Source organism: Halictus rubicundus, chromosome 5, assembly GCF_050948215.1.
Source record: "Halictus rubicundus isolate RS-2024b chromosome 5, iyHalRubi1_principal, whole genome shotgun sequence".
Classification (NCBI taxonomy): domain Eukaryota; kingdom Metazoa; phylum Arthropoda; class Insecta; order Hymenoptera; family Halictidae; genus Halictus; species Halictus rubicundus.
The window spans coordinates 4,758,802-4,774,573 of NC_135153.1; the positions used below are offsets into that span (position 1 = coordinate 4,758,802).

Consider the following 15,772-nt stretch of genomic DNA (forward strand, 5'->3'; position numbering starts at 1 on the left):
CCGTAATTGTAATCGATATTGGTTAGAACCTTTTTCCGTGGTTAAAACATCGTTTCGTTCTTCACAACTGTTCCTGATAGATTCTTTGCATAACAGTTATTAACATTTATTTGTGGAACTTTTTCAATCCCCGCCTTAACCCATCAGTGCACACGTTCAGAAGCATCCATTTTTTCGTTGATATTTCTTCTTAAGGCTCAGAGATTTTTCCATACGATGCTATTGTTCCTATGTTGCTTATAGCTAATCCTAATAATTCAAGAATTCATTGAGGAACTCCAACATAATTTAAGCCTTCGTGTACGACGTCAATACACCATACTGACTCTGACGAATATTTAAAAATTTATTATAAATTCAATTGATTCGTACATCATCGTTTACTTTCTAGAATATGAACGTAGCTATGAGAAATGTCAAAAAGTTGAAATTGCCAGCAGATTACGATAACATCATGTAACGCTAATCATGCTGGAAGAGACCAACGATCGATCGTCGCCGAAGGGTTAAAGATAATTTAAACAATATTAAGTTGGTGCGAAAATAATTACGATACTTATCAGTTCAAACTTCAGTGATTTTTTCTGATGCGACACGTTTTATCTCAACGCATTCATATATGCAGTAGTAATATAATAGAGAACAGGAATTAAATATAAAATCGAAGGAATTTTAAATATCGAATAAAAATCAATTAAAAGAAGCACTGTAGCTGACGTGGATAATCATTAACTCAAATTTTTTAGAAAAATTATAACAAACAAAGGATGTGCCACCGAATATTAATGTAGCTTTGAAATCCAAGAAAAAAATCGCAATTATTTTTGCACGAACCTGATACAAATTCGATTCGTGGATCTCACAGACCCAATCCGTGCACCGAAGGGTTAAGATAAGTCTCGAGGAAATGTTGCTTTGATGTCACAGAATGGAGTCATGGACGAGTCGGATCTGAAGGACATGGGGATCACCAGCGACCAGGAGCGTGCCGTGATCATGGACGCTGTTGGTTTATTGAACAAACGCGTGGAAAAGCGAATCGGTAACAGCTGCCAATCGGTCGTCGAGTGGTTGAAGAGTATCCACCTGCAAAATTACGCGGAGACTTTCCAAAAGCACTTGTACACCGATATGGACCGCGTGAGGTGCGTTTGGGAGGTCGAACTCGCGGCCGTGTTGGAGATCCAAAAGCCAGCGCACAGGAAGAGGATCCTCGCATCAGTCAGTGGCTCGAACACTCGTGCACAGAATCGCAATTGCACCGGTCCAAACCTGGAGGACATCAATAAGGATCTCAACACCTTGGTAAGTGAAATCGTTCCTGCCCGGCGAATACTAATCGATTTCTTATGGAATCACGTTACGACAGAAGTATGCGAAAGGGAAACAAATATGGTCTACCGTCCAAGGAATGATTATAATTAGACTGCGATTATACAGGGTCTGGACTGGATTATATAGGGTGTCTAAAAAATGTAGTATTCCGTTGAAGGGCGTGATTCCTTAGGTCATTTGAAATAACTTTTTCCTTTACGAAAACGTTCTCTGCGGCTCCATTAAGGAGTTATTATCGAAAAACACGGCGGACCAATCAGAGCGCGGCTACAGCAGACGGATTCCGGCTCGGCCAATGCCAACGCCAAGCTCTGCGGGACCTGTCGCCGAGCCGGAGTTCGCCTGCTGTAGCCGCGCTCTGATTGGTCTGCGTTTTTCGTTAATAACTTCTTAACGCAATCGCGGAGAACATTTTCGTAAAGGAAAAAGTTATTTCGCATGACCTTAGGAATCACCCTTTTCAAGGAAATACATTTTTGGGACACCTTGAATATATGCCGGTAATTATGAAAGTGGCAATGTCCTCTTTCTTCGAGATATTTAGACTTTGGCTTCTGAGTTGTTAACAATATTTCACCAAGATAATACAGAAAATTTTTACTTTACTGTTATACATACCTACTTATAGTAAAATCAATCAACGTAATCCGTGGATGTCCGTACGTTGGTACGACGATTGAGCATTCTTCCAATTGGCTGCCATGATTCTGACTTTTGTAGTCATCTGAAACAAATTGTTAAGGAAAAACATTGTTGGATGAGGATGTGGCTATCGCCTGTATCACGATTTGTCATTAAAATTAGCTTTAACCATACGTTAAAGGGAAAAGTCTCCGTTTGGGTCTTCAATTGTGACAGTGATTTCTTAATCGTAGAAGCAATTTTTCCACATATTTTACTAATCTTAGTCCTCCACAAGAATGACATTCTTTCGTAATGACCCCGTAAAATTTCATTGAAATCTGATGGACCGTTATAAAGACATCGGCAGTCATTTTAGGAAATATAGTTACGAGAGAAGTGCCTTTGAAATTTTACTTTACGTTCAGCTACGGTAAAACGAAGTTAGATGTACACTAGTCTTGATCTAAGCCGAACGGAGCTACACGATCTTAGTCAGTTCGCCTATATCGGCGAGAACCACTACGAATCCAATTACAAAACTTCTTTATTTTTAGACACTAGGCTTTTCGTTTATGCGACGCGATTTTGTTTAGACACAAACTTGCAGTATCTTGCAGCGTGAACTGAAACTCCATAGATACAAGCTCCGCGCTTAACGTGTTAACAGGTTGAAAATAACATAAAAATATTTTAAAATTCTCCTAACGTTGTTACCGTTTTAAATTACACCTGCTCATTTTTGCCATAAATGCATAAAATTCGCTGTCTATTATTCAAATTAGAAACGAAGGAAGAGAAAAATTGAAATAACACTTTTTATTCGTTTCCATGTATGTCTTGTAGTTTTGTCGCGGGATGTACTCTTTGTAAGGTATAGAACGCACCCTGTTAAAATTGTTCATTCTCCTTTGATTGTTTGAAGTTGCAATACTGCTGTAGCCCCCTTAATAGACCGAGTGTATCCATTCGGGGGTGCGCTGTTGCAAGGCACATCGACTGGAAGAGGCTAATGACGTTCGTCACGCGATATCACGGTCCCGTCGGGGTTGACACTCTTCTCCCGTCGATTCTCTCACCTGCGAGCGTCGAGGGGGCGCGTCACATCGCGAAGATCGCGTATTAACGGTGCAGCGGAAACAGAGAAACAGCGTGTCGGCAAAAGAGGAAGAGTAGGAGCTGGAGGACGAGTAGAAGGATGAGGGGGTTGAAGTAGGGGGTGGTGTAGGAGGAGGAGGAGGAGGAGGAGCGTTGCAACAATCCCGTTAAGAATTACCGTGAACGGTTCACCGGGGTGTCTGACAAGGGTCGTACACTTGGGCAAAAGAGAACGAAACGAGGCTCGAGGGTGGCTGTGTGACACGACAAGCTCGATCGCTTCTGACGGCTTTTCAGCCGATCGCGTCATAATGTAAATATCGTGGCTAATTGGAGAGCCGTTATTGTAACGCTTGTGCTTCGACTCACCTGTTCGCGGGGCGCGTACACCGTATATCGATATGTGTATACTGAAAACAGGGGCGATGGCACAGGTGGTGCTATCAGGGGTACAGGGGGCGAGGGGGATGGGACAGGGCAGGCGACACTCGAGAAAGCTTTCAGCCTGATCGCTCGAGCGGACGTTAATGGTTTTTGTTCGGGCGCCTCGAGCGCGATACGCGGATCCGTTAACGAGCCACTCCGTTACCTCGTCCCGCTCGTCTTTTCGGCGCTGCTCCCTTAATTAGCTAATTAAATTCGATTAATCGCCGCCCGGCCGACGCGCGCACACCCAAATTGCTCTTTTTGTTCCTCCGTTTCTCTGGTCCTTACGTCTATTCTTTCGCCGGTAATCGAATTTCACGATTCGCGGTCCGAGAGGACGCGCGACGCGCCACCTCCGCCTCGCCTCTCCTCTCCTCGCAGCGCCGCGCCGCCTCCGATCTTCAAATCTCGTGTCTGTCAACCTTTCCGTCTACTTTCGTCTGTCCCACTCTCTGTCTCTCTTTCCTATTATCCGCTCGTCTCCCAATCTCTTCAGCTCATCCCATTTTTCCTCTGTTCGTCTCTGTTTCCGGTTTTCCGGTGTCCTCTTGTTTTCGTTTTTTTTTTCTTTTTTCGCAAATTATACAGCCAAGCCAGATGTAACAAATGATTCGCGGCGTGTAATCCGAATTCGAGCGACACGCTCGCGTGCCTCGAATCCGATCCGATCGTAACTCTCGCACCGCCAGCCGTGCCGAGCGTTTCGCTCGGCTGGATCGTCGAAAGTTTCCCTCTTTTTCGGGGCAGACCGAGGCCCTGTGACGGGGGTTTGGATATTCGAAACGCGACTTTTACGCGTGTAATTGTACGTTCTGTGACGCGAGCCGGATTTTGCGAGCGCGGCCTTGCGTCGCCTTGCAAAAAATTTTTCGCTGACGGGTTCGTTCTCGTTTTTTCACCCTCTCTCTCTCTCTCTCTCTCTCTCTCTCTCTCTCTCTCTCTCTCTGCTCTTCCTCTTCCTTTTTTTCGCCCTTTTCCCCCGTTTTGTTTTTTTCGTTCGGCAACGTATCGGGACCGGTGAAACGGGCGCAACGTTGTGTCACACGGTTCAGCGACTAGGGAGAATATAAAAAAATGTTTCCTTCTGTTGTTCGGGTGTTTGCGAGACCATGGGGATGGTTTTGCGTTCGGTAACATCGGTCGGTGACTCTTTTCGTATGCGTTCGAGTCGATTTTGTTAGTTGCGAGAGGCCACTCTCTTTTCGCCTGTATCCGGTGCTAGTATCGGACGACTTTCGTGACTAAAGCTCCTAAACTGATACCTATACTATCGACACAGGCTCACGAGAGTATGTGAACGCACTTTAAAACAGTCTAACTTTTTTTAGATTCGACCGAACGACCTGACTTTTCTTTTTAGCAATTAGAAGAATTGGTTTACCGAATGACGTGCAAGAAATTGCTATTGCTAGGAATTTGAAGAGCAAATAAAACAGGCACTTTCCAAAACGTTTTTATTTGTCAACACTATTTTATTTTCCACCTACTGAAAATTTCATCGAAATCGGTTGACGCACATAAAAACGGCAAGCATCGAAAGATGTTAGAATCTGTGGATTTTAGGCCGAAACTGATCAAAAGTCGTGAAAAACTACGATTTTCATCACTTTTAACTATTTGTAGCTCGTGTGTATATTAATCGATCTCAATGAAATTTTCATATTTTAAATTTCCATTACAGGCTCAAATAAAAAATTGTATAAAGTGTCATTTTTATTTTCTCATGTAATTCTTACCAATTGCAATTTTTACAAAATCTTTTTTGCACATCATTTGGAAAAGCAATTCTTCTAATTGCTCAAAAAAAGTCAAGTTTTTTAATGTAATTTTAAAAAAGTTATACTCATTTAAAGGGCGTTCGAATACTTTCGCGAGCCTGTGTACATGGTGCGTTTAAAATTCAAATTGTTCGTGAGATTGTCTACTTATTTTATTGATCCTATTGATTTAATTATCTCGGGATGTTTATGCGAAGCAATTGGCATCGTGGGTCTAGTCCTCGACATACAACTTCGATCGGGGTTTACATCACCAGAATGCTTGTTCCAAGTTACCTAAGGTTGCTTCAATATTATCGATATATCATCTTTGTGTACAGATTTTCTAGTCCGGAAAGATGAAGACAATGTTAAAAATTTTCGAAATTTTGGAAAATACGTTTCTAGGGGTTTTTGAGCTCGTAGAATACGATAAAGATATCAATTGCCAATTTTGAACGAGTTTTATGAATTCTTCTGTATACGAGGTATACATACACTACCGCTCAAAAGTATCCAGACACTTGCGAAATATGTATTAGCATTGCATAAAAGTTATTTCAGTGCCTAAAATAGTGACTAAAATCAATTTTTATTAATTTCTTATGAAATATCTAACGTTTTAAATTAATAATTACGTATGTGGAATTTACCAATACTACTTGTAAAATTAAATACCAGATTCATCGATGTATCCACCGCGAAGTGTCCGGATACTTTTGAGCGATAGTGTATATGAACGTGTGTATGCATGCGGGAGTATGCGTGTGTGGGTGTGGAATGGCGCGTTTTTGACATGAAGATATGTGCATTTAAATGTCTATTGAGCAAAGAATTCATTTTCTTCATGCGTCTGTATGTTATATAGATACATTGTTTACTCTATATATGTCCCAAATAACTAGTCGATAAAAGTCCCAGAACTATCTCCACAGCCGTATACCTTGAGAGACATCGGTCGCTGGAGAGTGTAAGGTCGCGTCGATCAAAGAATGGTAGATATGTCCTGGCCGATATATGTCAGACCCGTGTTTTGGACATGTATCGAGTAAACACTGTACCCTGGCCCTCAAAAGGTTAATGAACTTTGCTTTGCGATATCTGAGAATCCGTGAATCTAAGAATTGGAGTTAAATCCGGGGGTCCCGAAAGGGGGGAAAAATTAATTAGCTAAAATAAATTAACCAAGCATGCTGTCGAACAGATACAGCGGAGTAAAAGTAGTTTTCTGTAGTGGCAGTGTAAGAAGGATCGCTCGTAACACGCCCGTATACCCTCATTTCCGCAGAAGACGAACATACAGCAGCTGAAGGAGGAGATACGAGAAAAACTGCCGGAAACAACGGCGGAGGGTAATGGCGGCACGTCGATAACCGTAACGAATTCGACTACCACGGGCACGTTAAGGCATCGCAAAAATAGACCGGCCCCGCAGCCACCCCAGCGACCTAGTTCGCATAATGGGGCGATCTCGGCACCGGAACAGCTCGAGATCAGGGCACCGTCGGAGCTGCTGTTCGGCGTCCCGTCCACCCTGAAGACGCAATGGAGGCACCAGCCAAAAGCTCTAGTCGCCGGCTGCGTCACGTACATCGCCAACGTAAGTCTAATTGATTTCGCATCCCCTCTTCTCCTTTTTCTTGGCTCGTTACCTTTACTTCGTGGCATACGTTCGCGGTACCGCACACAGTCGAACGTTCCTTGATACTTTGATCACCGACGGCAAGTTTTGGCTGTTTCCATCATAGTATTACACAGCCAGAGTTCTCCAAGTATCGGACCCATAAGGTTCTTTTAACATTAGCACTACCGGACCAGTCAGAATGACCCAATTTTTTCAATGTCTAGTACATTGAATGAAGGATCGTGTATTTAATTAATATACATACAACCGGTTTACAAAGTATTCGTACACCCTTTAAAAATAACTTTTTCAAAATTGGACCAAACGGTTTCAATTTTTTGGAGATTTTAGAAGGATTCATTTACTAAGTAATAAGAATACATAATTTTTTCTAAAATTTGCTAATGGTCGTAATTGCGAAGAAAAAGGTAGAGGTCACGATTTGTAAGTTTTTTACCTGTGTCTGAAAATTTAAAAGATGCCTTTTGTAGATTTAAGTAAATTATATACGTGCACAAAGTTTCATTGAAATCGGTTGACGCATACAAAAACTGTATATTAGGGTTTGCGATTTATTTAAACCGCAGTTTCTTACAATTTTTGCTATTTTCAAACAATTATATTTCATAGCAAACTTGATCGATTTTATTGAAACTTTGTGCATGTATATAGTATGTCATTTCAAGCAACTTTTTGCTTTGGAAAAATGTTCTCCGTGGCTTTGTTAAGGAGTTATTAACGAAAAACATGGACCAACCAGAGCGCAACTACAGGTTCCGCTGGGCGTGTCGTTGCGTTGGCATTGGCCGAGTCGGAATTCGTCCGCTGTAGCCGCGCTCTGATTGGTCCGTGTTTTTCGTTAATAACTCCTTGACGAGGCTGCGGACAGCATTTTCGCAAAGTGAAAAGTTACTTCAAATGACCTCGGGAATCACCCTTTTCAAGGAAGTACAACGTTTTTGGGACTCCCTGTAGAATTGAATGCTTTCCGCCGTGATTCTAGAGACAGGATCTTTTTTCTGTTCTAAAATCGCACAGTATCTGGGTTCCACCGTCGTGAAAGAACTGCGTGGCACCGAGTCTACGAAGAAGTCTATACAGAAGTTGAAGAAAACGTGTCGCGAGCCGAGAGTCACTCCAGACATCACTTTGGCCATTTCTTATCGTGGCGTTCGCTTCCTGAATACGATCACTAACGTAAGATATATCTTTCCAGTGAAATTATCCAGCATACATTACTGTTAATCCCTCATGGTAGCATGTAAACATTTTCTCAAAATTATATAGCTTTCATAATTGCAATTATATTTCCAATTCTTTATCAAAGTTGTTTCAATCGAAACACATTATATCATAATATTTGTACACAAAAATTGCAAATATATTAATGCGTCCGATAGTTTCTCATATACCCGGTGTATTTTTATTGAAAACTTTGTCATGAAGGATTAACATTGAAATCTAATATGAAGTTCAATGTGTGGCATTTTTGCATTCGGAATCATATAAATCGATAGGAGCCCATTTGCGTACACGAAATTCGCAATATTCACTGCGCCTGCCAGGACGCCGATGACCTTACCCATTTCGCGTATATCACCAAGGACCACGACAGCCCGACACATTTTTGTCACGTCTTCTGTGTGCCGACAATGGTAAGTCTTTTCACTCTTATTTCTACTTCCAAACACTTATCGCAACTCAGAAAAATTTACAATAATGTTTCGATATACAGGGCGTTCCAGAAAAATGTATACACAGTTTGAATGTTGGTCCACTAATTATTTCCATTTAATTACAATCCGAAAAGAAAGAAAAATCAGGAAGTTGTGATCCGTTAAACAGTGCATACATTTTTTGGAACACCCTGTACGTACAGGAGATGTGCACGATATTCGTGAAAAATTCTTCTCACTATCACGGGGTGCACAAAAAAACTTTCTTATTTATTCTTTTAATGGAATTTTTGTTAACATATTCGAGACATTTTTCCGATTAATATAACAGCATACACGACATCCAATAACGATCTATAATATCCATTAACGATTATACGAGAAGGTACAATGTCCCAGTTAGCGGACAACCTAAGAGTGCACGTCCCAGTACCTGAATTACATTGGCCCATTAACCGATCACATAATATGTACGATATTACCTCTTCCGATACAGCTTCAAAAGTTTGTTTTAACTGATCTTGTGTATATTTTTGTTTTTTTTTGTTTCTGCCTTGTTTAATTTATAAAAGAAAAAAAGATAAAGTTTAATTTTATATGAATCTAAAATTTTGAGGTTATGTATAAAATACTGTACATATACTTACTTCAAGAATATACAGATCTCAGAAATAAACACTATTTAATATAATTTACTATATAATATGATTAAATCCTCAATATTTTCACATAAAAACTCATCTGAGCTACGTGCAGCTTCGTGTTAATCGGTTAATTACTGGTACTACACAACGGTCCTGGTACATTGAGGGAACTGTTGTCCCAATATATAAATCTTATAATTTTACAGTAAAAAAATTAATTTTTTTGACGTTCAAATGCTTGATTTACATATCAAAGTATATTTATTTCATTAATTCGTTTTCGTAACATAAAATATCAGATATAGTGAAATATTCCCTTAGTAAATCAGCGAGATTTCGTAGTTAAAGCTTAAGAAATTCTTCAATATTTGTTATAGATATGACACATGTTTCAAAATAATAATTTTTAACTAATAAGTTTTAATTTCATATAATGATAATGATAATGATTTCATTTCTATTAATTTTCATTTTTAATTATATTAACAAGTAAGGTAAAAAATAAATTAAATTTGTATTATTGTCCGGATACCGGGACATGGTCAGCCACTGGGACGTGTTTACCTTACTAGCGTCGTTGACCAAATCAAAGCCGTTCACAATCGAGTTCGAAAGCGAGGCGAAGAAATTGTAGCAGCCGCTTCTAACTTTCTGTCTCCCGGTCTTCTTGTAACTCTAAGGAGAAGGAGGACCCCTTCTATGTACAATAGTTGCGCGACTTGTTTATCCGAGAAATGTACGAAGCGAGACTTGCCTGTTCCAGGACCAAGCGACAGAGGTGATTCTGACACTAGGCCAGGCCTTCGAGGTAGCTTACCAGATGGCGCTGAGGGATAAGCTGGGTGGTAACACGGTACGATCGCAGTCCGCGAACCAATTGATCGCGTTCTCTACGAAATCCCCGGCGACTACCAAGTTGCCAGCGTCGCCCGACTCCGCCGTAGACACCGGTCGCGAGTCCGAGCAGCCATTAACGACAGGCCCGGGCTTGAACTCGTGCAGCAACCCGAGGCCAAGGCCGAGGGCCAAGTCGTCGATCGTGAACCCGATCATCCAGGTCCCCAGTCCTCAGCAGGACATGAACTCGAACTCGAGTTCCGGCTCGAGCACCACCGCGAACTGCACATCGAGCTCGAACAATGCGACCAGCCCCAGCACCAACTCCGTCAGCAGCTCGAACTCGAACACCAGCACGAATCAGACCGCGAAACCGCTGGTCACCCATGGACGGTCTCATTCGGTGAACGACATCAAGCTGAACGGCAACCAGCTGAAGCTGGCGCCCGTGCCGGTCGACGACATCGGCATAGGCGTCAAGGACATGAAGCCTGGATCGAGGGCGCCGATCGCTCTATCGGAGGAACTCTAGACTCTCGAGATTCTCAGATGCTCGAAACATTTCTTTTTCCAGAATGAAATTGGATTGCTCCCCGGCCAGACCCGACCGAGATCGGCCAGGCCAGCGATCCTCTAACTCTTCTGGTTAGGAGGCTTGGTAATCCTCTCGTTCGACGCGCGGTTTCGGAGGATGAACATGCGCGGATCGAATCAATAGCTTTTCAGCCGGCGTGCTTCAATGGACGTTGACACGCGCGAATTTTTTCTACAGTAATGGCGGGGCTTCCGCTTGCTGTACGGGAACTGGACATTGTTCAAGCGATCGCGATCGCATCGTTTTTTGGATCACTCTACGTAACGATCATTTGAGGGACACCGGTGAACCGTCTACCCCGGTACCTTTTTACGTGACGAACTTTTGTAGTAGCGTTATACACACGTGTGGTAGAGCCGTGACGCGTTTCCGCGTACAGTTTGTATGAACACTTTTTCCCCGGAGGCGAGTCACCGAGGGCCTCGCGGCGGCTCAGGTAAGTGGACGACCGTCGAATCATACTTTGCCAAAATCTCCGCAGTTCACGGAACCGTAATCCGACCGACCTTCGAACAGCGACACTGTGATTCTCCTCCGCGTCGAGAGTATTAGATGAACCGACAAGACTTGTCTGGAAGGCAATCGAGTGCTCACCTTTTACACGTTTCTCGCGCGATCGCGTGGCGAGACTGACAGCTACCCGGAAACAACGAATTCGAAACGAACTTTGTTACACACTCATTCAGCCTCACAGCGTGTTGTTTCCATTCTGAGCATTCTGACGTCTTGGGAACCGTTGGCGGTGTCCGAACGAAAGTTTGAATGGTAAAGGAAGAATCGATTTTAGGGTTTCTGTTCGATAACTCTGTTGAGAGAATCGCCAATAGAACGCTTCGTGATATGTTTGTAACGATCGAAGCGATCAAAGGAGCCAGATTGCTTTTTGATACAATTCTAGAGTAACGGCGAGACTGTTTGATAAGCACAGACGACTACAGAGTGTTTAACGAGTCATTGATTAAGGGCCAAGGGTAGTCGCGTGACTTTTGCAGAGTCAGCAGATCGGTAACTGCTGTATAATTTCCGTTCACAGACTTAAGAGCCATCTTGGTCTTGATCCGACGGGTCTTAAGTCTGTGACTAAACTTGTCGCACTATTTGTCACAATTTATAGCTGGAGATATTGTCTAGCGCGCGCTACCATCGATTTCATCCACAAAACTCATCACATCATCAATTTTTGACCTATTGGGTTGTCCGGAAAGTTCGTGCCGATTTTTAAGGGAAACTAAAACGCAGTACATTTAAATTTCGATATACATTTATTGAATTATTATAATTGCCATTTTGTTCCATAATCTTTCTCCATCTTTCACGCAACTTGGGTTCTTCGGCGAAAAACTTTTAAATATGACTTTTTATGTCGACCAAAGAGTTAAAGTTTTTGCCATTATGGGAATTTTGTATTGACCTAAAGAGATGAAAATCTGAGGGTGTAATGTCTGATTAATAGGGTGATTGGGGTAGCACATCCCAACCAAGCTCCAACAGCTTTTGGAAGAAAAAAGCATCAAATGCCTATAATTCACTCTGTTTTCTTCCATAATTAAGAGCGTATAAAACTAACAAAAATTAATGTATCCTAATCAAACTTTTGTGTAAAACTGCCTGAAAGATCACCTTTTTAGACTATGTACACATACCATTTGTTTTCAATCATTCTGACATATTCAGACCTATCCTAATGTCACCTACAGATAAACGGCACGAACTTTCCGGACAACCCAATGCTTCTAACATTTATATTAAAAAATATCTGCATAATCTTATCAGCTGATGACCAGCGCGCGCTGCGTTGAACCTTCCTCTTTCGAATGAGCCCTCTCCCAGCGAAAAATAATCTTATATAAGGACGAAAAGTTGAGGCACGTGAAACCGTTTTTCGTCTAATTTTGTCGGTAAGCTGGTCACTCTACCTTATCGCGAATCTACGGAGTCTTGGCCCTTAACGCGTAGATATTCCCGTATTTCTGTTAATATTAATTAGTCTTAGGTGTAGATATTTGACATTTGAGACTCACTGATACTCCTCCGTTCGATAAAAGATGGCGCACAGATTTTTACACATAAAATACCGCAACAGCTGCGGACACGTTTAGGTCGAGTTCGATCGCCGATTTATCGATTTATCGCTTTCGGGGGTACGAGAGCCCCGAGAGACAGAATGATCAGGTTAAATGGAACAACACCCTGTGCGGAAATTGTTTCTCGCGAACGTTCTCACCGCGCGAACGCGCGTCTATCGCGATCAGTATTATTCGACTAAAATAATGCTCCTGACACCGTAGATATTTTCTAGTTATACGCACGATTTTTTGTGTCGGTACGGACGAGTGAGGAACGTTAACATCGATGTCTCGCCTAAACGAACTAAAAGAAACGAACAAACCAAAAAATAAAAAAAAAAAAAAAACAAAAAAAAAAGAAAGGAAAAAAGAGGAAAGAAAACAAAAGCGAAAAAAAAAGAGAGCTCGAGATGGAAACCCGCAACCCTCCCTGCGGCTCGTGAAAAATCGATCGAGACATGCACACACGCACACACACACACACACACACACCTACACACGGACAACAGGAGGCAGGACGAAACAATACGTTGTAGAAAAGAAGCACACATTCCCACGATAAAACGACACGGGCGAGCTGACAAATTCCGATATGCTCAATTTTCGATCCCAAGTAATTAAGTAACTAACGACTGATGAGACTCTGAGGCTGAATTGTTCTTTCGCCCTTCCCACCACCCCTCCTCCCACCGCCCCTAAACGCCCCTCCGCCGCCCACGCAGAACCACGGACAACGATCGATTTATCGCTCGCGGTTCGATTTCGTTTTCTTCCACGATCGATTCCGCCGCGTCGTACGAGTCGCCACACCGTTTTTCTCGACGTTTCCATCGCCCAAGACTGACAGCCCAGTTTTGTATTCCAGGTGTTAAGGGTTACGTATAAAGACATACACGCGTATACACACCGTACACAGGATAGTCGCATACAGACACACGGTCGCAGACGTACACACGTATTAATTGTATTATAAAAGAGAAGAAGGGGGAACGAACGGAGACAGAGAGAAGAAAGCTCTCCGTAGCTAGTGTATTTATTCGAGCGCTAATTCGACGAACCTCGCGATTAGGAAAACGAAACTATACCACGAAGCGGTACCAAATATCTATCTAATACGCATACGTATATGTATATATATATATATATACATATACATACATATATTTAAATACTCTGTGGAGCCACTACGAAGGCTCTCTGTAACGTAAGGATCCCCGATGTTGGATAGATCGAGGATATATGCTTGAAAATTCCGGGTTTCATCGATCAACCGCGGTGTTTAATATTTCCATGGTTATCGGGGCAGTTAGAAAGGAAACGTAGACGAGAGATTATTAGGGAACGGACGTTCGATAGAGATATTAAAAACAGTTATTGCCGTGTATTAATCGGAAGTTCCTTGCTGGTTGAACGCGCGACCCTGACGGAGTCGGGGCTCGCGTTCAGGCGGACGCAAGCCGTGTCGTAGTAGCGTATCGTCGAGCAACGCGTAGCATCGTAGCTCCGTGTCTTTCAGCGAGCAGGCCTAACACACGACTTCGTGGATGTAGAACGGAGACCGCGAACGAGGACGGAGACAGATGCTCGTGAGATGGTACCGCGGTGCCATTTTGTTTTGGTGCTCCGTACACGCGTCGATTGCTCCGTAGCGAAACCAAAGATAGCATGTGTAATGCGTGTATGTACATACAAGCGAGCAGCCGGGGATCGATCATCGGCTAGCCCGGCGATCTAGGAGGCTGAACTCGGTCCGCCATCGGCGACAGAGCCGGAAACAAGGGACGAACGGAACACGAGATACTGCCAAAAAAAGTGAAACACGCTAGAAGAGTGCCGCGTAAGGTATACGCACACTTCGTATTCGTCGTAGATGTATAGTAGGTAATTTATGTATACAGGATTACGCGGCGTGGTGAACGGCAGAGAGGTGGCGGTTGTTCCGCCGGGCATCGTGATAACGAGTCATTTCGCGCCGCGCGGGGGGTGTAATTAATTATGCGTGGTACCCTCCACGCGCCCGGCGTGTCACCGCGTAGCGCAGCTATCGTAGAACAGTAGTTTTCCGAAGTAGATCAGCACGTTTTCCTCGATGTGTCAGTAAGTAACAGGCTAAGGAAGTTTACTCGTCCGCGAACTAGAGACGCTCGCGGAAATGGAAATGGCGGCCCGGTCGAGAAGATGGCGGCGCCGGCTACGTGGCGCGCGTTGGCTCGCGTCGAACGGGGCTCCCCGCGACGGTGTCAACGAGTCGAGCATAGGCGAACGTTATTCGAGGGGCTCCGGCCCGGAAATATGGGGAATACTTTCGACCGCACGGCACTAGCAACCCGACGCGAACACAGACCAGGCAGGTTTTTGATAATCGTTAGAGCGTCGGCTGATCGAACGTTTGCCAATTTGTTCGCGACGCGTTCCCGTGTCCATTCCAAGGGAAGATCCGCTCGTCGGGTCCACGGTGATGAACTTGTTACGATATTCTTTTTTTATAATTGAACGTTACGATCGATCGGTTTGGAAGTGCTACAATAAAGTCTGATATTTCGAACGGCTTTGGAACGCGTTTACGTAGGATTCACAGTGGGTTTTGCTGATCGAAGTATTTTTTTATGATTTTCTACGGGAGGGGGGGGGGGCGATCTCGATGTCGAGGCAACTTTCGGACCACAGATTCTGACGAATTTTTCACAGCGCGTAACGTTTTCGGTGCCCGAGACAGAGGGAGCTCGCGTTTAGGGGGGGGGGGGGGGTGATCTTGCCTTGACCTTGGCACGCGTTGCCAGGGGCATGATCCTGAACAATTTTTCTCTTATGCCGTCGGTCGGTCTTAGTTTTCGAGATGTTTGCAAGCTTGATTGAACTTTCTTTATAAATTATATTCATCATGGCGTATTTAGATGGCGCATAACTGCTATTTTAGGACGGAGCTTCTCCCCCTGCAACCCCTCCTTCAGAAGACCTAATCCAGACCTCACCTGGTTATGGACTTTAGGTACGGCAGAGATTAAATTTCTGTCCTAGTACTTTTTGAGCTTCTAAAGACCACGGGCATTAAGGGTTGGGTTTGTACAGACATTGTGTCATAAGATTAGAGTT

General features: G+C 43.3%; 1 protein-coding gene across 3 annotated transcripts in view; it reads left to right on the plus strand.

Moving 5' to 3' along the window:
* Positions 1–15,228, plus strand: part of LOC143353971 (ankyrin repeat and sterile alpha motif domain-containing protein 1B) — a 152,995-nt gene extending 137,767 nt beyond the window's left edge. For 2 of the 3 annotated variants that reach the window (XM_076787599.1, XM_076787600.1), the window contains 5 exons: positions 928–1,305; positions 6,526–6,837; positions 7,900–8,058; positions 8,379–8,516; positions 9,945–15,228. In XM_076787599.1, coding sequence (XP_076643714.1) covers positions 928–1,305; positions 6,526–6,837; positions 7,900–8,058; positions 8,379–8,516; positions 9,945–10,550 — 1,593 coding nt within the window. In that variant the 3' untranslated portion in view covers positions 10,551–15,228. Of the gene's footprint in view, positions 1–927; positions 1,306–6,525; positions 6,838–7,864; positions 8,059–8,378; positions 8,517–9,944 lie in introns of those variants that run through there. The other variant, XM_076787601.1, reaches the window with a different exon arrangement.
* The last annotated feature ends 544 nt before the right edge of the window (positions 15,229–15,772 follow it).